The sequence below is a fragment of the Notechis scutatus genome, chromosome 3 (assembly GCF_049901735.1).
Source record: "Notechis scutatus isolate UNSWTSFEM ecotype Mainland chromosome 3, rNotScu1.2, whole genome shotgun sequence".
In the NCBI taxonomy this organism is placed as follows: domain Eukaryota; kingdom Metazoa; phylum Chordata; class Lepidosauria; order Squamata; family Elapidae; genus Notechis; species Notechis scutatus.
Window position 1 is genome coordinate 152,196,297 of NC_142011.1, and position 24,912 is coordinate 152,221,208.

The following is a 24,912-nucleotide window of genomic DNA, read 5'->3' on the forward strand; positions in this document are numbered from 1 at the left end:
TCTATAATCTGTCCTAATTGTCAAAACCATAGAACATAAGTTCATTTTTCCCCATTTTAATGCAAAAAGTGCATAAGGAGTTTCCACTCATCAAATATCTTTTCTCTAATCAAACAGGTCAATTTAGCCATCTCAGCAACTTCTGTCATGTTCCCCAACTGCTCCTGTAATAAGCTTGCCAAATCTTTCCATCTTTCTACATACAATAATCTTGCTCTAGTTATATAAAAAAACAATGTTCCATGAAACTATTTAAAAAAGCTTTAAGCAATATTAAAAATGTAATTCATGACAGCAGGGAATTGCTTATTTCATTGCTCTGTATAATTCAATAATTGATATTTTAATTGTCACTAGTAAATGTTCTAAATATTTGACCATAATTTGTATGAAGGTATCCATGAATTTGTTATCTTGGGCAACAAAAAGATATCTGGATTTTTTAAACTGCAATTTGTAGGACTAAAAGTAAAACAATGGTGGAAGGTAAATGTTTTTCTGTAAAACTAGATTTAAATAATTGGATACTTCTTTTAAAAAACGCAAATACTTGGTTTATTTTAAGATTTGATAATGCTATGAACTGACAACTTTTCAAGTATTGTAATGTCATCATGTAATTTCATGATTGCTCTTGCTACTTACAGATTACTTTTTCTTTCTGAAAATTAAAGGTGTTATTCCAATAATATGATTACTAATGAGAGTCTGTATATGACTGTGGCAGGATATAACTGTGATACTGTATATAAGTAAAATATAATTACTGAAGTTGACAATACATATTGCTTTGCTGTACCTAAATACATTTTAATGTGCCAAATACATAAATGGATGACTACACAAATTGATGTAGAAGTTTTATTTGCTACTTTATATTCAATTCTTTCTGAAATAACGACAAAAAGTTGAATACATAAAACATGTCTATTAAACATACAGTAACGGGATAAAAACATTCCAATCAGAAACAAAGACAACCTCTACAGACGGAACACGTTTGAAGAGAATCAATTTGGAAAAGGCAACATCATTTTTATTATAATCATGAGTAAGTTTCGTGTAAATTTTCAGCAGTTGTTTTGCATGTATAGTCAATTATTTCTTCCCTAAGGTATAATATTGCTTGGATGTATGAATGTTTTCACAGTTCATTACCTCCTTTTAAAAAATGCAGCTGAAGAACTAGAATTTGGTTTTCCATTTAGATGTTCTGCATAATCTTGCATTTTGTAAAAAAAAATATTATTTGATGATCATTGTTTCTAGATGGTTGGACCTTGGATTTTTGGATGCTCTTTATTAAACATTTTTCCAAAACTTAACAATGATATGATGATAAAGGGCCACATTTCTGTCCTATCATCATATCATTGTTAAGTTTTGGAAAAATGTTTAATAAAGAGCATCCATTTAATCTTGGAAGATTAAACCTTTGGCCCCAGTGACAGACCCAGATTGGATCATGCGACATTATCCTAGGACACATATATTTGCCTTCATTCATAAAAGATGTTGAGACTCTGTAAAATGGAGTGCAGAGAAGAGCACCAAAGATGATTAGGGGACTGGAGATTAAAACATATGAAGAATGGTTGCAGGAATTGGGTATATCTAGTTTAATGAAGAGGACTAAGGTGACATGATAGCAGTGTTCCAATACCTTAGGGACAGCCACAATGAAGAGGCAGTCAACCTAGTTTTTAAAACACCTGAAGATAAGACAAGAATGGATGGCAACTAATCAAGATGAGAACCAACCTAGAAATAAGGGGAAATTTCCTGACAGTGAGAACTATTAAACAGTGGAACAGTTTGCCTTCATAAGTTGTGGTGTTCCATCATTTTTAAGACAAGATTAGACAAGGTTCAGGTTCTGGTTTGCATTCGGGCTAGAAAAGTACTGTGGAGGTCATCAAAATATATACTTAATATGCTACATTTTAAAGCCATATGAAGTTTGAAAACTGATAAAAGAATATGCAATCTCAAAAGCAGAAAGTTCTTTTTTTACTGAACTCTAGATAGACTTTAACAATATTTGAAAATGTGTTTTGGCAATAATTGCTGAATAAGATTATTCATCCTCTGGTGAAAAGAGAAACAGCCTGATAATAGTCTCAGACCGAAAAAGTGATTTCGCTTATTAAAAGAATACTATTAACTGAGAAATTGGTTTTTAAAAATCATAAGTGGGAGAGTACATTAACAATATATTCATTTGTTGTTAAGAACATTTCTGTCCTACAAATGACTAGATGCCTGGGCAATTGATGAGGAAGAAAATTTAATATCACCAGGTCTTAACTGGTTAGATTTGCTTGAATAAGATGCTTGCAGAACAATGCAGATCTAAATAACCTGATGCCATCCTCATATTTTGAAATACAAGTCCCATAGTTCCTTGTCACTGCTTGGGCAATTGAGACTGAAGAGAATTTGAGGCTAAAGCATTTGGAGAACATCAGATTGCCTAAAACATTTCAGCTTTTCTTGGTGCTTACTTTTGTTGACCATATAGTGGATGGTCTTGCATTCATTATATTAAACTCCACAGCAAAACAGCAATTTCATAAGCTGTTTGTTTCTACTAAAATCCTCTGTGTCACGTAAACTCAAAAGTTAAGAACACAGTATCAAAAGTTCAGGGTCAAAAAATTTGCAGCTGATCCAAACTTAATTATAACTAATCAAGCTGAAATATCAGCTAAGCTAAGCACTTCTAAGAATACTTGTCAAAATTATACAATAACCAGAGAAATTAAATGAATTAAATGTGGGAGTTTCTCAGTACGTTGGTCCAACATCAGTTTTCAGCATCTGAATTAAGTTGCATCTTGGAGTTGCAACTGTTTCAGAAGCTTTATTTTCAATCTAGATAATTACAGATTTTTTTCTAATTCCCTTGGTCCTGGCATGGCAGCTAGTCAATCTCTAATGCCTTACATAAGAGAATAAATTTGGAATAATTGTACCTGGTGATAGAGTATACTAGAAGTCCTCTAGAGAGAAGTCCTCTAGAGTATGTGGTATTTTGAAAGATGTGATTTAAATAAAATGGCTGCCATATGGGGTCTTTGTCATTCTATGCCGACATGATCTTTTTACTAATTTTAGTAGTACAAAACAATGCCTTTCATTACACTAGGCTTTTATGTAGAAAAAGAAAGAAGGTAGGATGAAAATGAGGCAAATGGGAAGAAAAGGATATTGTATTCCAAGAATAAAAACTGAGGTGAAATAGATCTACCTGGGTGAGGAAGAAGGAGTTACAGGTAGTCCTTGATTTAGGACCAGAATTGGAATTTCCATTGTTCAATTGTTAAATGAGTCATGACCAATTTTATGTCTTTTTTTGCTACTGTTAAATGAATCATTGTATTGTTAAGCAAATCTGGCTCCGCCCCTTCACCTTTCTGGTCAACTGTTATGTAGGAAAGTCTCAAATTGTGATTGTATGACCCCCTGGATGCTGCAAATCTGGTAAACATATGCCAGTTGCCAAGTGCCAGTTGCAACAGTCATAAGTGTGAGGAGTGATCATAAGTCACTTTTTTCAGTGCTGTTGTGACTTTGAATGGTCTCTAAACAAATGTTTGTATATTGAGGATTTACTTCTAATGGAGGTATCCAGAGCTACATATTGGAAAAATTTTGTTTGGCTTCTGTCACTATCCCAGGCATTTTGTCCATGACAAGTTCTTGAAATTCAAGAGCATTTACCAACCCCACTTCCTCAACTGAGGAGCTTTTATCTATGCTCCTCCTCAGCCATATAATTGTACTGAATATTAAAGTTGGCATCATTTACCTATGTTTTGTCCTTACAAGAATCTTATGAAATAGGGTAGTCTGAGATAACAGCGGTTTACGATGCTAATGACTTCATAGGAGGAAAAAGCTTTTTTCTGCTCAAAAAGCATATACTCCTCTTTTTGGAGTATATATGAGATAGTTTCTCAGCAGTATCTATCAGACTTATTTTCCCCACAACAACTACAACCTCTGAAGTAGGTTGGGCTGAAAGAGAGAGTCACCCCGGTGCCTTTCATTGGTTGAGCGGGCATTTGAACTCCTGGTCTCCTGCTTTCTAGCCTGGTGCCTTAACCACTAGACCAAACTGGGCCTCATATTTCCTGTCAGAATGGAATAAATCAGTCAAACACAATTTCATTGAGGGCCACATCAGAGTTGTGTTTGACCTCAGAGGGCTGAGGATGGGTGGAATGTGGCTGTGGGGAAGACCATGGTGGGCGTGGCCAAGGCATGGCCATGGTGGGCCTGACATGGGATTCGTGTTGGGGGCACCTGTGGTGGCCAAGTGCTAAGGCCTGGAAACAACAAAGGACCGGCCTACAGTTCCTCTGCTAATGAAAATGGAGCTGGGGGGGGGCGCGTGTGCAGCCCCCTGAGCTCCATTTTCACTGGCAGAAGGCTGCAGGAGACCATCACGGTTGAAAACGGGATGCCGGGGGCTGCACACAGCCTTCCAAGCTCCATTTTTACTAACAGAGGCACCATAGGCCAGTCCTTTGCTGTTTCCAGGCCAGTCCCGCAGGCCACATCTAAGCACCCCATGGGCCAAATTCAGCCTGTGGCCCTTGAGTTTGACATCCCTGAAATAAATGGTTAAACCTTAATGTAAATTCTGCAATTGCTTTCTTTTATACCAGTTTGCTTTTCTTTCTTTTTTAATGAAATTTTATTGGTTTTTAAAAACAAACATAAACAAACAAAACATAAAAACATCAAGCTGTCTTCCATAAGTGTACATACAGTGTGCCGGTTGGTTTACAAATTGTTTTGTGCTTCCATTTCGTAGTTTTCAATTACGATTACATTACATATAATCTCATATTGTCAATCAAAAACTAAATACCTTAGTAACCAGTTCTCTTTTCTGATCTGCAGCTATAGAAACAGTTCACTGCTGTCTGTACACCTTAGCAGGTGGTTCGTAGCTTCACTATTCTGGCTGTTTCTTTTCTATGATGTATCCATCTGCCACCATAATTTCCCAGCTCGATTTTACTTTATTTACTGCCACCTGGGCTTTATGTTTTTTTTGTGTAAATATGATTAAAACCAAAGACTGTAAGAGATGCAGACTTGTGGGGAGGGAGATAGCTGTTCTTCATTTGAAAGAAGAAAAACAGAAGTTGTGAAATAGGAGTAATCTGAAATGAATGCATCTCTGCTCGTTTTCATATATTCCCCAACCACCTCTAAGCATATCCATATTTTATACCGAGACACATTTTCTAAGAAATCCCCGACAGACAAAATTGCATAGGACTGACAGGAGTAGCACTTCTTAGTCTGGAAGAACTTGGGTTATTCTGGAACAGCCTTGACTAGTTTAAGAAGTGTGAACTTCAACTCCTAAAATTCCCCAGCCAACATCTATTCCTCGACTTACAACTATTCATTTAGTGACTGAAGTTACAATGGCACTGAAAAAGTGACCATTTTTCACGTTATGACTCTTGCACAATGCTCTTGCACGTGATCAAAATTTGAATGCTTTGCAACTGACGTGTTTTTGACAGTTGCTGTGTCCTGGGGTCATGTGATCACCTTTTGCGACCTTCTGACAAGCAAAGTCAATGGGGAAGCCAGAAGTCAGATTCACAACTGTGTGACAATCTTTGAACAATTGTTAAGTGATTCACTTGAGAGCTGTGGCAAGGAAGGTCGTAAAATGGAGCAAAAGAGCCGGGGTGGCGCAGAGGTTAGAATGCAGTACCGCAGGCTACTTCTGCTGACTGCTGGCTGCCTGCAATTTGGCAGTTCGAATCTCACCAGGCTCAAGGTTGACTCAGCCTTCCATCCTTCTGAGGTGGGTAAAATGAGGATCCAGATTGTTGGGGGCAATAGGCTGATTCTGTTAACTGCTTGGAGAGGGCTGTAAAAGCACTATGAAGCAGTATATAAGTCTCAGTGCTATTGCTAAACTCACTTAACTCTTCCTTAGCAACAGAAATTATGGGCTCAATTGTGGCTATAAGTCAAAGCCTACTTTATTCTCAGTTTTTATGCACAATCATTTTATTCTTGCTGTAGGGAGGCTTTTGTGTTTGCCCAGATCACACTGGAAGTTGGGGAACTCAAACTCCCAGAAGCCTTAGGCGGTAGAGACAATGATACGAGTGATGGGAAATGCTGTTTATCCTTGGAGGGATCCAGATTGGTTCCTTAAAACATGGGACTGCAAGGAGATAATAATATTGGTTGTTAGCTATTGCTAGTGCTGCTTTTCCCAGAGGACTTCATCAATCTTAATGCTCGGTACTTCAATTAATTTCTAAATACTTTCCAGTTAAGTGGGATGTTGTGTAAACACCTGTATTGCTTTATGTTGTGTTGGAACAGGTGTGCATTAAAATACATAATTATTTCTTCATTAACTTACATAATGTATTTGATTAACGGAACAGTGCTGAGACTTTCCCCCACTTTGCTAAACTGGGCGTGGGCGTGGCCAGCGCGTGACACATCCAGCCTGCGGGCCATGAGTTTGACAGCACTGTCTTATGGGAATAGAATTCTTCCAAAAATTATTAAAAGGGTCACTTAATGGCAGTTTGGCTGAATACTGATGCATGGATACCTGAAGAATATGAGTCCACCTAGCCAACTTAGAAACTGATGATCACGTCAAAACATACTTCTTCATAGTATGTTTGTTTGAACAATAAATAAAGTTAACTAGGGTAGTATCCTCTAAGAGTTGTTATGATGAATTCCCATACGTAAGTGTCTCCAGGCGAAGTGTTGAAATTTGTCCTAAATGAAAGACCAAAAGTGTATGATGGACTTTCCTTACTAGGAGATCTGACAGTCCATCAGCGTGCCCTTCTCGTAAAAAGTAAGGTGCTATAAAATTATGGTAGAAACAGTGAAATATGTTTTTGTGCTGAAATGGCTTCTATCAATCAAATGGCTGAAAATGGGAGGAGCTGAAACAGACTAGGCCATGCTTTTTGTTACTACTAAGATCTATTTTATTTCTTTTTGTCTCCAGCATTCTGGCAGCTACCATGAATCTTGAGAGAATCTGGCCTAGATTACAATGAGGATAAGATGAAAGGATGCTGAAGGTGCAACTAAGTGCAACTCTTCTTGACAGGAAAGCTGCATATTTGGGTGCAGTTCATCTGCAGTTGTAATCAAATGTTTCCAATCATTTATTTTATTTGCCATCCATGCCAATCAATTCAGATTTGGATGGTGTACAATGAATCAGACAACAAAATTCAGAAACGCAGTGAATCTATTTATTGAAAATAATGCAGTGGATTCATTTGTTGTTTTAGAGCAGGGGTGTCAAACTTGATTTCATTTAGGGCCACATCAAGGTTGTTTTTCACCTCGGAGGGGGGAATAGGCATTGCCAGGGGTCATGGCCAGCATGATGTCACTTGTTCCATCATGGCACCTGTGGCGGCCCAAGCACTCTGCCAATGAAAATGGCCTTCCAAGCTCTGTTTTTGGCTGCGATGGCCTCTTGCAACCCCCTGCCAGCGAAAATGGAGCCCGGAAGGACTGGGGTGGCCCTCCCGAGCTCAGTTTTGCTGGCAGAGGCACCATGGGCCAGTCCTTCACTGTTTTCAGGGCAGCTCCATGAGCCAGAACTACCCCCCTCCCCCTGGGCCGGATCTAGCCCCTGGGCCTTGGGTTTGACACCCCTGTTTTAGAGGCGACCTGATATCCAAATTATTCTGGATATTAAAAAGAATAGAACACAATTTAAAAAGCGTTTTAAAAGACTGTTAGGATAATTTCTTCCTTTTTGGTTTGTTCCTCACGGGTTAAAATGCCAGATACCCTAATTCAGAAATCAAAAAAGTTTTAATTATCAAGAAAGCAAAAGCATTTGAGTGTGACTGGCCGCTTGCAAAAAGAAAAAAAAGGAAAAAAAGGTGCAAAGCCATTTTATGGTCACTAGGGCAGATATCTAGTTCTAGAATTTTCAAGTTTTACTTTCCGAATAAGGAATACCCTAATTTCTCACATTCTAGTGGGCATACTTTATCTTTGTGCTATATTTGTCCTCAGATTTCTTTCTAATCTATGTAAAGTTAGTCCTCAACTTATAACTATTCATTTAGTGACCGTTTGAATTACAGAAGTACTGAAATAAATGACTTATGATTGTTTTTCACATTCATGATTGTCGCAGCATCCCCATGGTTACATGATGAAACTTTGGAAGCTTGGCAATTGGCATATATTTATGAGAGTTGTAGTGGCCTGTGATCCCCTTTCGTGACCTTCTGACAAGCAAAGTCAGTGGGGAAGCCAGACTTACTTAACAACTGTGTTACTAACTTAACAACTGCAGTGACTCACTTAATAACCACGGCAAGAAAATCCCTAAAATGAGATTTACTTAACAAGAGAGGTCAACAACTGTGGCAAGGAAGATCATACAATGGTGCAAAGCTCACTTAACTACCTTGCTTAGCAGTGGATATTTTGGGCTCAACTGTGGTCATAAGTCGAGGACTATCTGTATACGACCTCTTTGTCTCCATGTACAGTACAGGTAGTTGTAATCCCTTTGTTCAGCGACCGCTCAAAATTATGGCAGCGCTGAAGAAGTTGCTATCCAACCTATCCTCACAGTTCCAGCCATTGCAGCGTGCCTGTAGTCATATGAACTTGATACGGGTTGGGTTGCTTGGGTGCCCAGATCATGATTATGATGTCTCAGAGGACTATATCAAGTTATTACCATTTTCAACCATTTCCCGCTGGCTTCCCACAAACAAAACCAAGGGGGAAGCCAGCAGGGAACGTTGCAAGTTCAGTAAATTGTTCTTGCCACATTTTCTTCCTAAGAATCTGCTCGAGTGTGTGAAATCCCAGGGATAACTTTTGGTCTTTGATAGTGCTATCAATCTAGCTTTCAATCTGGAAGAATACTAGGCTACTGAAATTAAAGAGCTTTGTATATGAAGCCTTTTGTATGTATTTTCAAATATCTGCTCTCTCACAGGTACAAAACAACCATAGTAGCTAGCATAAATATAAGTTTGTGAATATAGTTTTACTTTCCAAATAAATATATAAGAAAATCAAAATATGCCAAAACTTTGATCCTAGAAAAATATTCAAGCAATACTCAAGCAAAATTCTCAAAAGCATGAAAATATTTATTGTATAGCCTCTGGCTGCAATTTTGCAAAACATTAGTCTGAAGACATAAGCTTTAAGTGTCTCCAATCACACATGTAATATAGATCAGAATCGTGGAATGTTTTTTAAATAACTTTTCAAATGATTTGCTTTTTACTGTATGCTATCTAAACTCATGCTGTGCAAGATAGGCAGCTATATAAATTTGATAGACAAATCCTATCTTTAAATCCTATCTTTACTCTAGCTGAGTGTAAAAATACATTGGTTAGCCAGCATTTCATGAAATCAAGAGATTAAAAATATAACCTTCCATCCCCTGACCCACAACACAATCACAACAAATGTAAACATGAAAAGCTGCTTGCTTCCTATTCTGGCAGAATACTTTAGAATTAGAGTTCTTTTATTGGCCAAGTGTGATTGGACACATAAGGAATTTGTCTTGGTGCAAATGCTCTCAGTGTATATAAAAGATACATTGATCAAGAGTCAAGAATCATAAGGTATAACACTAAGGGTACACTAAGCAATCAAATCATACTAGGAAACAGTCAATATAAATCGTAAGGATACAAGCGACAAAGTTACAGTCATACAGTCACAAATGGGAGGGGATGGGTGATAAGGAGTGATGAGAAGATTAATAGTAATAGTAGTGCAGACTTTGTAAATAGTTGGACATTAGCCTTATGGGCAGGAATTTGATAGAAAAATGCCCCCCCCCCCCAATGTTATTTAGATAGACTTTATGTTAGTTAAATAAATGTACATTGTTTTCTAGATAGGAACAAACTGACCTGCAATTTTTCCCATCTCCACCTTAAGTAAAATCTGTTTCTTCTATTCACTAATCCAAAGCAAACCTAATCCAACTATAACCGGCAAAGAAGCATTTATTCATGGTTCCGGAGAACTATCCACGTTACTTGCTGCACTGGCCATCGCAAATTATAGTACAATGCTGGATACCACCTCTCACTACACTTCCATATGAAGTCTGCACCACTCGCATGTTTGTCTCAGTTCTGTTGAAATGTTAAACTGTTCTCTCTTTCCAAAAGCTGAGCTGATTTTTCCTTTTGGCTCAGCAATGGTGCCCTAAAAATGGTTTTCAGCTGGAAACACCAGACCTGGGCAAAGTTGGGGATGATCTATTTCCTTTCAGAAGAAACATCTGCATTGCTTCTCCTCCTGGCTCCAGAATTTCCATTGTCTGGAGAAGAATGCTTGCTTAACAGCTTCACATCTCCTCCACAATTTAGTACCCTTCTCTGAAAAGTTGACACCAGCCAGAGCATAGAATTAGTGCAAGATTGGAAGATGGGGAGAGGTCTGGCTCATAGAATTACCAAGTGTTGGAAACAACTGAATGGATAACATCATCACTGTCTGATAATAGTTGAGCTGCAATCAAAGCCTTCAACTATGAGTTGTCAGAAATGAAAGTGTTCAGAGATCATTTTGGAAAGCTAAGGAAATAGAAACGGTGGTTGACATAAAAGTGTCTTTCAACAATCCCACTGGTAACAAAATTTAATGAAGCTGACTATTTCACCTCTTCAATGTTAGGTAAATACTACGTCTTCTAAATTTTTTTAAAAATACATATCCATTCATTAGCCAATGGATTTGTTCAATGGATACAAATGCATTTAGCCACTTTAAACTGTAGTTGAGTTACTGATGTCTGTTACACAGTTTTGAGAATTGTGCAGTCTTTTATAATAAAACACAGCTGCTGCTTTTTAAAAATACAGAAACACGTGTCTATGTGTGTGCATGTGTGAGAGAAATGGATGCCAATAAAATGGAACTAATTATATTGTGATGTTTCTTGGCAACCAATTTAGTAATAAAATCATATTTTGCAATTATATTACACCATATATTAGTAGAATTAGGAATACATGCTGAAGTGGCAGGTTTTCTCACTTTATGAATGAATAAAACTGCATTACTTCCAATCCTTTGAAATGGTGTTTTGTTTTTATAGCTTGGCAGTATGTTTCAGTTCCAAATGGCTTCCATCTTGCTATACAGATGTACATGAGGAAGTAAAACCCCCAAAACAATGCCAGACAGCATATTTTATAGTGTTTAATATGGAACAAAATGCTGGGAATTTTAAGGCAGCAATCTTTAGTGTGAGCCTCTTTCTGAAAATTTCCTCCTTATCAAAAAGCATCACTGACTATTTTCCAATCTAGGTGGTTTTGCAAGAGGCAAGGGAACAAAAGATGTGCAAGAAAAAAACCAACACAAAAGAAACTTCCAGCTTAGGAGAAAGATTGTTTCTGCAAACTGATCTATTCTTTACTGGACAAGTTTCCACTGTTCCATGTGCTGCTCTGTGCACAACGGCCAGTCTAGGCAAACTATGAACACATGTTCAGCTTACTTGTTTATAATCTCCTTTGTGGATGGTTACAAACAGGGTTAAGAGTTATTCTTCCCAAAGTGTTCAGTGGGCAAAATTACATTCTGCATGGCTATTTGATTTTGCAGAGTACTTTTATATAGCCTACCTGAAAATTAGCAACTTATTGCATATCCCAAATTGGGCCTATGACAGATTTCAGCATGTGGAATTATACTCTTTATTCTTGTACATGAAGTCAATAGGCATACTGCAGCCTGTGTTTTGTTAAATTGTTTTAAATTGTCTTTGCAGCTATCAAGCTACCCTGAGACTTTGGAGGGGGTGTGTATGGAATGGGACACAGGCTTTTAAATGTGATAAGAGTGCCATATTGCAAACAAAAATGTCAGATGCTAGATTTCTAATTATCTAATTTAAAAGTACAAGCCTTCCTGACCTTCTCCCTCCCCCCCTTCCGTATTTTCCAAACATATGAACATTTTCTGAATTTTTGAACAATGTAATTACTTTGAGGCATACATTAATTGCATCAGGAAGATCTAGATCTAAATAAACTATGGAAAAAGATGAGTTAGAAAGAAATTAATTGGTGCAATTTCCCTTAAAACAACAGGTGGCAACATTATTTACTTTCAATGAAGCCAAATAAGTATGCTAAATACTGTATAGAATTATTTGATTATTGTTAAATATTCCTCTGCCCTTGGAAGAGCTTAGATTAGAATACGAGACTTTGTGACAATTTAACAGAAGGTTGCAATGACTATAAATGTCACAGCAGGATGCTATTCTCTTAGTGCTACCTAACTGCCAATGTGACTGATCCAAAAGATACTGTTTCACCCAAAGCTAGTTTTATGCTATCATTATAGTTACTAGTCATCATTGTCAGGTTAGATAGGGTAAATACTGTTGTTTAGATAGATATTCACCTGTTGTATGCTTATTTCATAGGATCATTCATGTTCCTGACAAAAATTCAACAAATGAAAGACTATGGCCATAGATGCAAATGAAAAAGGCACAATTTCACTATTGGCTGCAAATAAATAAATAAATAAATAGTATGCTAATTTCAAACTAATATATATATTAACATTAAGATTCTAAATTAATGTTTCTGGGGCAAAATACATTATCATCTTCATGTGCACACAAACTGTATTAAAAAAGAACACCATTTAATACATTTTAGGTATTCTTTATTACAATATTGATATGAAATCCGTTTAAACAGAAATATTCATTCCAAAAATTTAGAAGTTTATGAGTATTTGCTTGTTGGATGCACGTAGATAAAAACTAATTCACTCATTTATAACATTTGATGATTAACACATTTGCTGCAGTGAGACTTCCTGCCAATTTTGTATAAAAATAACAAAATTATTTGCCTTTCTATTATTTTCATAATTGTCTATTTCCAATATTTATGTAACTTCATTATATATAATTCCACTGATTCCTCTGAATTACACCGAGTCTGTAAGGATGCAGTATGCCTTGTTACCTTTTTCATGTTTATATTTATTCTGTTGTTCATTGCATATTATCAACAAGTATCCCAGCAATGAAAGACTTTTTCAATCATTCCGCTATCTATTATCTTCAACAATTATTGTTCTTCTAGGGTAGCTATCAATATCCACAAATATATAACGATATTCATATTTTCTACTTTCAGGATTCTGTTAAAAAAAGAAGGGTAATTTCTGTTAAAAAAGAAGAAAGAGAAGATGTGGGTAATTTAAGTATTAAATCAGAGATGTGGAAATAAATCTGACCTAAATGCTGAATCCTTCCATGTCACAAAGATCACATTATCTGAGCTGTGGAATTTCAGAAGCTGAAAGCCTAAAATCCTGGTTACCCACAGTGCTTTTTTAAAAGTTTACTTTACTTTATTGTCATTGTACTTCATACAACATAAATGCCATCTTCAGTGTACATTATAACTATAAAAATAAAACACAAACACACATCCTTCGCACTCTATACAATTGAATTGAAAACCCCTGATATTCCATTAATATTGCACTATAAAGTAGAATTCAATATAGTTACTGCTCTGGGATAGAAGCTGTTTTTCAGCCTATTTCTCCTTGTTTAAACTGTCCTGTACCACCTGCCAGATGGTAATAGTTCAAAGAAAGGGGCGCCCAAGATGAGATGGATCTGTAAGAATGTTTTGAACTTCTTAAAGAAAGCGGGAGCTATAAAGCTCTTCCAAAGAGGGGAGAGGGCAACCAATGATCCTTTGGGCAATGATGTTAACCATGTCCTATCTGCCACTGTGCAATTGCAAATCATACACAGTTGCAGTAAGTTAAAATATTCTCTATGGTGCAGCGGTAGGTGGTCACCAGCAGTTTTTCATTCAGCTGTTGTTTCCTGAGAAGTGTTAGGTAGTATAATCTCTGCTGGGCCCTTTTGACCAGTGCTGCAATGTGAGTGCCTCAGGTCAAGTCCTCTTTTATGATAACACCCAAAAAACTTTAAACTGGCCACTTGCTCCACTCGGTCTCCGCTGATAAGCAAGGGCTGGATTTTCTTTTAAAAAGAAGAAATTCTCACATTCACTCTCTTCTCCTTTATAGGTAAACCTACTCTTAATACACAGTGCTGTCATGTCCCAGCTTACATGGTATGAAACCTTGTGGAAGAGCCTTACACTTCTACAAGCTGGAGGTTTTCCACATCAGCATTAAATTAGGGTCTATATTTTATTGGAGTTTTTGTACCTCTTTGACTTCAAGATGAACAGTTCCTTGTTTTCCTTTTTCAGATCCCTCAATGTAGAATTTTAGACGCATGTATTTCAATCCATCTTTTATAAACTCAATATGGCTGATGAAAAGCACAAAAGAAATATTTTCCAACTTAAGAAAACAATTCTTCAAATCGTACACGTGCAATTTTTGGATGAAGCAATTGTGACTTCAAAACTTAAATATATGGTGCAGCCAATGGTAAATAATTAACCAGATGGAAACACAAAGTCCTACAAAGGTAGGTAGTGAGCAATAATAATACGATGAAATGTTAATGTTTTTCCATGGAGTGTGAAGAAAGGATAGGAAAATTTTGAACTATTTTGTTGAGACACACTAGTTTCCTAAATTGTATTTGATTAGATCTATCCATTTATTATATGTACTTTGGATCTGTGCCACAGTAAACATTATCTTCCTTCCAGAGTGTAATTAAATATTTTTATACCTAACCTACTTAGGCTCATGGGTTTGACTTCCAAATCTACCAACACAATCAGATAGAATATTTCGATAAATATTATTTATGTCTAATTCTATCAAGTTTATTCAGAAGCAAATTTCAGCAGGAGTATTTAGTGGAAGTGAACTGAATCAAGTGTACACTAGGATAAAGTCAGAAGCTAAAGAATACAACAGTAATATGGACTTCCTTCTTCAGTAAATATTAGCTTCTAAGCCCCCTGCCTAGTAACACCTATCATTATGGCATAGAGATCAAGGATCCATATGCATTCCTGAATTTACAGTTAAAATATCATAAAATGTACTAGACAGTTGTATAGGGCAGTGGTGGCTTATCTTTTTAGGCTCCTGTGCAGAAAATTGTATGCGCTCGCGTGCCAGCATCCAGAAGGCAATGCGCGCGATTCCCCCACCCCCTTACCTGCGGTGCGCATCTGCGCACCTCCCAGTTGATTTTCGGCCTCCCAGAGGCTCGAGGGAAGCCTCTGCAGCCTTTGGAGGCTGAAAAATGGGCCTGTTTCATCACTTCCGGTATTTCCAGAAATATGGGAAGTGACAAAATAGGTCTGTTTTTCGGCCTCCAAAGGCTGCAGAGGCTTCCCTCGAGCCTCTGGGAGGCTGAAAAAGGCTTCAAACAGGCCAAAAAATCAGCTGGGAGGAGTGCACATGCACAGTGAGGTAAGCTTGGCTGGGGCTCGCATGCCGGCATAAATAGCTCTGCGTGCCACCTGTGGCACGCGTGCCATAGGTTCTCCATCATGGGTATAGGGCATCTTTTTGTCTTAATTTAAATAAACTGACAAATAGCCAGCAATCTTCCTGCCAGCAATCTTCCATGTCTTCACACTGAAAATGACATTCATTACTCTTCAGCTACACTATAACACCGTAATGGCGAACCTATGGCACGCATGCCGGAAGTGGCACACAGAGCCATTTCTGCCAGCACGCGAGCTGTCACTCCAGATCAGGTCACTGCACATGCACGCACACCTCTCACCAGCCAGCTGATTTTTGGGTATCTGCTGCATATGTGTGGGGGTGGGGCATGCATGGGAGATGTGCATGCATGTGCAGGGGGGCGGGGTGATGGTCATGCGTGCATTGCATTAGGGGTACAGGCACGTATGCACACATGCATGCACTTTTGGCACATGAGGACAAAAAGGTTAGCTATCACTGGTATAACACGTTTGATTCTGTTGTTAGAATGTCGTAAACCTGGACTTTCTTTCAATGTGATACAAGTTTAGGATTTAAGATATCTAGAAAAATTGCTGATCCAATTGTTATATAAATCCTATATACATAACTTACTTTCTAAATTATTCTTTAAGGCAAAAATTGCATTATTGAAAACAAGATGCTTAAAGAAAAACAAAACCAGATTTCCACACTGTGAAAAAAGGAACAAAACCTGACTTTCCAGTTCCAAAATGGTTTCCTGCAAGATTCTAATAGTCATAGGAATATATAAAAAGAGAAGCTATTTCATTGCTTTAAGCCAGAGGAAATCTATGAATTCAATATATCCATTGTCTCCTAGTCCAGGGGTTTCCAACCGTGGCAACTTTAAGACTTGTGGACTTCAACTCCAGAAGTCCATAAGTCTTAAAGTTGCCACGGTTGAAAACCCCTGGACTAGTCAATGTTAAGATTCACTTAACAACTGAGTTACTAATTTAACTGCAGTGATTCACTTAACAAATGTAGCAAGTAAAAGACGTAAAATGGGGCAAAACTCACTTAACAAATTTCTTATTTAGCAACATAAATTTTGGGCTCAATTGTGGTCTTAAGTTGAGGACTACCTATACCATAACAATATAAGATGTATATCAGCATCAACTGACATGGATAACAATTAATACTAAACAAATGCTTGTATATGTGTTAAGAAATTATCCAAAGCTTTGACTGTTACTAATTAATATTGCATTCATTGGGGTAAATTTAGGTTAGACTAAATTACTACTTTTCAAGTGAAATATAAGAAGAATTAATTAAGCTGAATAATGTAAAAACAAGTTCAAAGACAGTAACAACCAGAAAATAACATTTAATAGAAATGTTAAGAGTTGCATTAATAGATACCTGACCAACTGTCTTCTCCCACGGCGTGTAGCTTCACCATAGCCTTTTATGGGTTCACCAAAAATTCCTATTACCTAATTAGTTACAAGAAGACAACATGCTTAGTGATCCACTTTCTATCCAGGACTAGTGAATAGTTCCATCAGAATAACTACTAATGCTATATAATCTCCCATCAGACATAATTTATATCTTTTTACTATACTGATTTCAAAATTTTAGTAAAATGAGGAGGAAGCATGCTTCTTTGGGAAAAAAGCTTCATGTGCTTTTCATCTGGTCTAATATTACCTGCCTTTGCAATTACATAGTTTCTGTGGTCTCCCCTCAGTAATTTTTTAATATAAAATTTGAGTTTCCTTGCTGAATTATTTGAAAACCATGTTGGAATTTATGAAGAATATTCAAAATGTCAATTCATGAAAAAAGAACACAGTGGAGCAGTAGGCACAGATACTCTTTCTACCACCTGTGGCTTATTTTAGATAGATTATTTATAGCTCATATGTTGTGAAAATGCTATGATGTAATGTTTCTGGTATGGTAGAAGAAGAAAGGCCAATCTTATTTTCAGATGTTGCGAATCAGTTCTCTTTAAGAAAACTATCTTTCACTTGATAATGATAAAACCAAGTTCCATTTATTCTGAGGATCAATTAAAGTAAGTTTTTTTTAAAAAAAATTAAGAGCAATTTTTTTTTCTACAATCAACATCTTTTTCATTGAAATTTGAAAACAAACCTCAGGATGAGCTCTGCATTTCTCCAAGGCGTCTCCATAGATTTTACTGGGACTGGAAGAAGAGAATAATTCCTTAAAAATCACATAGAATAACCCACCTGAAGGAGAAGAAAACCAGATGCCAATGAATCAAAAATCTTCTAAAAAGCCATTAGTAAAGCACTTGTAAACTAGAATTCCCCCCCACCCCCAGTTTCAATCACCTGTCACACCGATCCCAATAATCACCACTATCAAGTAAGTGAAATCTCTTCCTGCTTCTTTCACTGAAAGAGAAAAGAAAACAAACAAGATAGCTGTAAAATACCAGATTTAAAAAGTGCAGTGTCTAAAATTAATGCCATTTAGAGCATCCTCTGAGAATCAAAACATGTTAACAGCTTTTATCTTGAGAATAAGAAAAGCATTAAAACTGTTAGTTCTATGACATGTACTAACATTATACAGCTGTTTCATTTTCCATGTCTTTAAGAATCTTATGTAGTCTTGTTACTGAACTAAGGAACAAGAGGAGGTACTTGTGCTTTCCGTTCACAAGAATGTTAAAAATATATCTGTTTGGATGGATTTTTGATCAGGAACTTTCTATGGTTGTTTAGTTTTGATCAGTGGATACTGTTCTTGGTTAATTTGTTATATAGAAAGGATTTTGTTGTTCCACTAATGGGGGCAGCAAAATATTTTGGATTATTCAAATCTTTTGACTGAATCTCTGCCAATATCTATTTTCTCCCTTTACTTAAAATTACTAACTAGCGTGGCAGAGACAAGATGGACAAGAAAATACTTATCTTTGTTCTGGAATAACAGTTCTAAAAACAGCAGAGGCAAAACATTGCCAGGATTATTTTCCTCTATGGCTTGGCCCAGGTTTTTGACTAATTGGAAAAGATTCAACTGTGCTGTGTTTTTCACTTCATAAATATACTAAGTTAAACTTGACTACCAAAATGTTTACTGAGCTTGTATATTTTGAGAGAGATGCTATTACAAATCATAGACCAACTAAGAAAAGCAAAGTAAAAAGAAAACAAAGGATGTGGCAGCAATAAAAAACAGAATAAATTTCAATAAAAATAAAATTGGAATAGTCAAGATGTGTTGTATTTTACAAATAGTAAAACATATCTAAAGAAGTATATTTGTAGCTCAGGGTTGAAATGAGGGGTCCTTGATGCTCTCTGAGCTGGCTTGTTTTCTTGCAAATATTTCATTACCCTAAATAGGTAACATCATCACTGATGTTACTAACTAGCACTGATGTTACCTAGTTAGGGTAATGAAACATTTTCAAGAAAAAAAAGAGAGAACCAAGGACCCCCGAGCAAAACATATATATTATAAATAACATAGTTCAGGGGTGGGTTTCTACCGGTTCTGTCCACCTCTGTAGAGCAGCAGACATAGAACTGGTTCTATGTCTGCTGATGTTTTTACCCAACTGCCCACCCGGTTTCTTACCTGATCTTTATTTCCTGATTTTTCAACTTCAGCTGCCGAACGAGGCACAGCTGCAGTTAGAAAAGCAAGAAAAGAGAGCTGTTTCAAAGGCTGCTTCTCCGCACGCAGCTGCTGATGACGATTTACAGGCTGCCGCTCACAGCCTGCAGGGAAGCTGGTAAATCACGAACTAGTAGTTAACCCTGTGGTATCCCACCCCTGGCATAGTATAACAGTTAACTTTATGCCAAGAAATACTGCTTAATTAGGAGCAAGAAAGAGTTTTTAGTTCTGTTGAGAATTAATCAGTATCATATCAATTCCAAGTCACTGGATTCTGCATGGTCCTGGATTCCAGTCGTTGCTATTTTGAATCTAAGGTTGGTGATAAACTTGCTGTGGACAAGACAGCTGATTTGGCATTCATTACTGAGGCCTAGGTCTCAAATCTGACAATAATTGCCACCCACCCTTTCCTTCTCTGGAATCATGGCTATTATCTGCTATTATTATTATTATTATTATTATTATTATTATTATTATTATTATTATTATTATTAATCTTTTGATTATTTTCACAGGTTCTTTTTTGCACGTATTGGATGTGAGGCCCTCTGGTCAATACTGGATTTGACACTGCTGTACCAAGTTTGCTTGCTGTGTAATGAGATTCTTGTCTGAACCGACAGACTGTTGATAGGTTATCAGCAGAGTTGCGGAGGTTAACAGTTCTTGGTGACTTCAAACTGTCCCAGATGCCATAAAGACTGCAGCAATTCAGTAATTCATGGCTACTATGGTCACACAGACTTGACCCAAGTCATGAAGGCTCCATGGGAGACGTTAGATCTCGGGGCAACTTTGAGGACATTACCACCAGTTTTTATGGTACGTCTTTTTTTTTAGTTTGCTGGTGTTGCCCTCCCCACTAGGAAGACAAGACCTATTAGTATTCTGCCCCAAACACCAATTTGATTGAGACTTTAGCCTTGAATTGGGATGGGACAACAGCCTTGGATGGCATTGCTTCTATGAAATCTCTCATTATGTGCTGAACCTGGAATGTTCCTTTCTTTTTAGAGGTCTGTGAGATGAAATACTGGAAGAAATGCATCAAGCACCACTGGAGAATTACAAAGAATGAATCCAATTGAACACAGGCTCGTCCCTAGCCTAAAAATGAGTTAACTTTAAATTGTCCTTTGTACTAGGATAAACTAAGTACTATGTCTCTCCTAATTCTGTCACCATCCAAAAGCAACATCCAAGTCTGCTAAGCTGCTTTCCCATTGCTCTGATAATAAATCATGTGCCCAAGGTGACTTGAAATAGACAGATAGTGGAAACAGTAAATTTTATTTTCTGCCAAACATTCAACTTAGGAATGGAAACAGGCCTTATGCCTGCCAAGATATTTCACCTTTGGCCGTCAAAGTGCCTAAGTTCCATCCAGCATAATGGCTGAACTACAAATGCCAGCAAAATGAAAAACACTAATATTTTTATTTCTGCAAAACCCAGCTGGCTGTGAGATCCCCTCTTCTTCCACATTTTGCTGCAACCACATGCCCTCCAGAATTGCTTAAGATTCACTCCTGAAATTATCATATTTGGCCTTGCAGGCTGAGATTGTAAGACTATATTAGGCCAAGGTGGGTTTGTTGAAAGCAGGCAAATTTTTTACTCTTCAAATGTTGAAATCGTCCAGAGCATTGTCCATAGCAAGATACTCTAGATCCCATTTCCTAAATCGTTTGGTGGGCTGCATTTTTCTTTCCCAGAGTAATAGAGATATTTGGAAACACGGAAAGCTGCAGCATTTTAGGGAAAGTTTTACAGTCCTGAACGTTTTAATCAGTGAAAGCAATGTCTCTCTCTCTCTCCCTCCTTACCTTTTTGAGCAGCTGAGATTGAAACGTCTCCTTTTTTACTTTGCGCAGGTACCTGCGAGCTCCTGTTCTCTGATTTTTCGAATCTCAGGGCACCCAGGGGGACCCATAGGCTTCGCTTTATGACATCGCAGCCTGTCTCAGGACTCAAGACATGGTCGTGACTGAGCCCCTGTCCTACTCTGGACCATGCCCAAGTGTTTAGAAATGCCGTCCTATGTCGTGCAAGCGCCTGCTTCACCGCAGATCTCAGCAGCTGGTCACTACAGCAAATTCCTCGCACAAAGACGGAAAGCATTATGATTTACTTTCTGCCCCCCAAAAGACCCAGGAATCAATTCCAGCCCTCTTGCGTCCTGTGCAAGCAGCCGGAGGCATCGCTCTGCAGTTTACTCTCGGTGCAAAGCGCCCGTAGCCGTTGAACGACCCATTGCAATGTTTTTCTTTGCAGCTTTCACTTGTTGAAAGAATTCGAACAGAGCAAAGGCCGCCACGACCTTTACGGTCCCAAATACTTGCCGCTCGTCGCACCATTTACGTTTTGCAAGCGATTGTGGGTATCGTAGTTTGCAGCAGGTACGGATCTGCCCACTGATCTGCAGAGAACAAATGGAAGGACTTCAATTCCCAAAATGCAAGGCGCGATGTTTTCCATAGGGCCGTCAGCGCATTATAGGACAGAAGTAGAGTTCCGGCTTTTAGTTCACGGGTTCAAGTGATAGAGAAGGAGCTTTTGGCGGAATTTGATCATTACGACTAAATGCACAAGAGGAAAAAAAATTAGATCCGTATAGCATACGTTATTCAAGTTCAAAATAGAGAATAGCATCAAATATCGCGCGTCTGACATATTGGTCTAACTGGGGATTACCTCCGTAGTACAAATTTCTCTAAACCTGACCCCCCAAAAAGCCTTTAAATTGTGTTTTCTTATTAGTTTGAGCTGCATAGAAATTGTTATACGTTAAAGTCCTACACAACTGGAAAGCCCCAAGTTAAAAGAAATGCATCTTCTCCTACGAATGGCATTTGAAATACTTAATCGCTGGTATCTCTTGGATTTTTGTGAATTTCAAGTCACTAATGAGAAATGTCACCTTTCTCCTATAAATTGTAAAGCCATTATTGGTGGTATTTCAGCATTTCATTCTATGAAAGAGCTTGGGTTTAATAGCGTTCTCTTAAATAGCTTTAAAGATGGATTTTCTTGCTATACAAAGTACAGAACCATTTTTAAAGAAACACAAATACAGAGTTCCTCTGTACTACATGAGTTGGGAAAATAACATCCCTGAATGGTTCTTACAAAGCTTTTCCTCACATAACCTTAGTGTCAGATATTTTTTATTCAAACTTCTTGCGAGCTTGACAAATCCAAAGATCAGAAAATAATGATATTGTAGAGTTAGCACAATAATTATCTATTAATTCCTTTTTAGATATTGAAGATAAATATAAATGTAATTGCCATAATTCTAAGAAGCCTTTGCTTGAAAGGACTTTTGAGGATTAGAAAAAAGCTATGTAACCAGCTGTAGTAATGTATGCAGAGTTGTTTTGAGGGATCCATGACAGGCACCTGCAACTGGGCCCAAAATAGGTCCCTTTAAGCAGGTCAGCAGGCTGTGGTGAATATTCCTGCTGCAGTGTGTTGAGGTAATTCCCGTTAGGAGAATTTATTTTATTTTTATTTATTTATTTATTTATTTGATTTGCCAATTGTTTACAAGATAATAAGTATAAGTGTATACATAGTTGTGAATGAGCGCATACAGGGAGACGTATTTGAGAGAAGTGTTTGAATAATACACACACAGCACACAGATACACTACATTAAAGGTAGGTTTTTACTTCTAGAAAGGTTTAAGCAAAGTTCAAAACAAACAGTCCAAAGTCATTCACAGGTAAGATCAGTCAGTTTTTAGTCCAGGGATAATCCAGTAACAAAGTCCAGTATCAAAAAACAGTTCAGTGTCAGACTTACATCAAATCCAAGAATAACAGTCAATACAGGAAAAATGGAGGAACTGCAATACTTTCCAACAGAAGGAAACAGAAACTCACTCACACTCTCTTCTGAGACTAAGACTAAGACAACCCAGGTTTCTGGCTGCATCTTATGGCCGTTTGAGAAACCACACCCAACTACAGTTTTGCATTTTCTTAAAGATACAGTATTAAAATGTCTATCCTGGTTTATATATTTCCAACCCAAATAGCTGTTAGGTGACTTATATTCCTAACACAGTGCTATGATTGGCTCCCTCCCCCAGCTTTTTGTGCCATGTCCTGGGGCTTTATCTTCATAGAATCATAAGGCTGGAAGGGATCTCAAACACCCCGCCTCACCCCTCTCAAGGCAGGAGTCCTTACATCATTCCAAACAGATGGTTATCTAATCTTCATCTCAACCTTGTGCATCAAAGAGGCTTAACTCCTGCTTAGCTATATTAGTGTTAGAGTAGTGCAATATTTCTTAACCGCATAGCTAGTCTAGTGAAGAGAAGGACCAGGGAAGGCATGATAGCAGTATTCCAATATTTGAGGGGCTGCTACAGAGAGGAAGGGGTCAAGCTCTTTTCTAAAGCACCTGTAGGCCAGACAAGGAATAATGGATGGAAACTGAACAAGGAGAGATTTAACCTGGAAATAAGGAGAAACTTTCTGACAGAGAGAACAATCAACCAATGGAACAGCTTGCCCTCGGAAGCTGTGGAAGTTGAGGCTTTCAAGAAGAGATTGGACTGCCACTTGTCAGAAATGGTGTAGGGTCTCCTGCTTGGGAGAGGGGGTTGGATTAGATGACCTAAAAGATCCCTTCCAACTCTGTTAATCTGTAACCTCAGTAACTTTTAAGATGTATGGACTTCAACTCCCAGAACTGGTAGCTGGGGAATTCTAGGCGTTGAAGTGCACACGTCTTAAAGTTGCTGAAGTTAAGAAATGTAGTTAGTCCTTGACAGTTCATTTAGTGACTGTTTGAAGTTACAATGGCTCTGAAAAATGTGATTTATGACCATTTGTCACACTTACGACCATTGCAGAATCCCCATGGTTACGTGATCAAAATTCACATGCTTGGCAACTGACTCATATTTATGACTGTTGCAGTATCTTGGGGTCATGTGATCACCTTTTGTGAGCATTCTGCAAAGTCAATGGGGAAGCCAGATACATTTAAGAACCATGTTACTAATTCAACAGCTTATAGTGATTCACTTAACTGTTAAATGTTGTAAAATGGGACACAACTGTTAACAAAAATCTTACAGAAATTTTGGTCTCAATTGTGGTCGTAAGGAGAGGACCTTCTGTAGTGCTTTTTCACTTACTCCAATTAAGGACAGACTCAAGATACATAAAATCTGTTCAACTTTGCTGCTAGTTACCGTTAAGTCAATGACTGGGAACAGAGGCAAGAAGTGAGTATCAGCACCCAAGAAGTACATTTTATACTAGTATAATTTCTGCCAGCTCTGGGACAAATTGAACATAACTTTTCAACTCAGCAGTCGGGAGGAAGGCCTATAAGGCTGTATCTCTCAGAGACTTGGGATGAACAGAAAGCAATATTCTTGGTGGAGGACTTGGAGCACTGCTGAAGATGCTGCCGGGCAGGGCATATATATTCTATGGTTGGGGATAGGCATAGGCAAAAGGGATTGCAAATAAATATTTGAGGAGTGATGCAGAATATCACAGTACATGTAGTCCTTGACTTACAACCCCAGTTGAGCCCAAAATTTAAGAGGAATATTTGTTAATTGAGTTTTGTCCCAGTTAAGTGAATCACTGCAGTTGATAAGTTAGCAACCCGATTGTTAAGTGAATCTGGCTTCCCCATTGACTTTGCTTTGTCAGAAGGTCGCAAAAATAGATCACATGACCCTGGGAGATTGCAATGGTCATAAGTATAAACCAGTTGCCAAGCATCTGGATTTTGATCACATTTTGATCATGGGGATGCTACAAAGGTCGTAATTGTGA

At 37.7% G+C, this 24,912-nt stretch overlaps 1 protein-coding gene across 3 annotated transcripts; it reads right to left on the reverse strand.

Annotated features, from left to right (window-relative positions):
* Window positions 1-12,709: 12,709 nt before the first annotated feature.
* On the reverse strand, window positions 12,710-21,553 carry TIMM21 (translocase of inner mitochondrial membrane 21). Of its 3 annotated transcripts, XR_015748852.1 has the most exons (7): window positions 20,928-21,462; window positions 17,799-17,861; window positions 17,596-17,693; window positions 16,855-16,928; window positions 14,266-14,371; window positions 13,309-13,479; window positions 12,710-13,212 (listed from the first exon to the last, which is right to left on the reverse strand). XR_015748852.1 is itself a non-coding variant. In XM_026669903.2 (6 exons), exons 1-6 carry the CDS (start codon window positions 21,220-21,222, stop codon window positions 13,120-13,122), a joined length of 729 nt encoding a protein of 242 aa, XP_026525688.2. In that variant the 5' UTR covers window positions 21,223-21,553; the 3' UTR covers window positions 12,710-13,119. The 3 variants fall into 3 exon arrangements, 2 of the variants coding, with proteins under 2 accessions (XP_026525688.2, XP_026525689.2); XM_026669903.2 differs by lacking the exon at window positions 13,309-13,479 and having other exon boundaries at window positions 20,928-21,553; XM_026669904.2 differs by lacking the exon at window positions 13,309-13,479 and having other exon boundaries at window positions 12,710-13,236; window positions 20,928-21,473.
* Window positions 21,554-24,912: the final 3,359 nt, after the last annotated feature.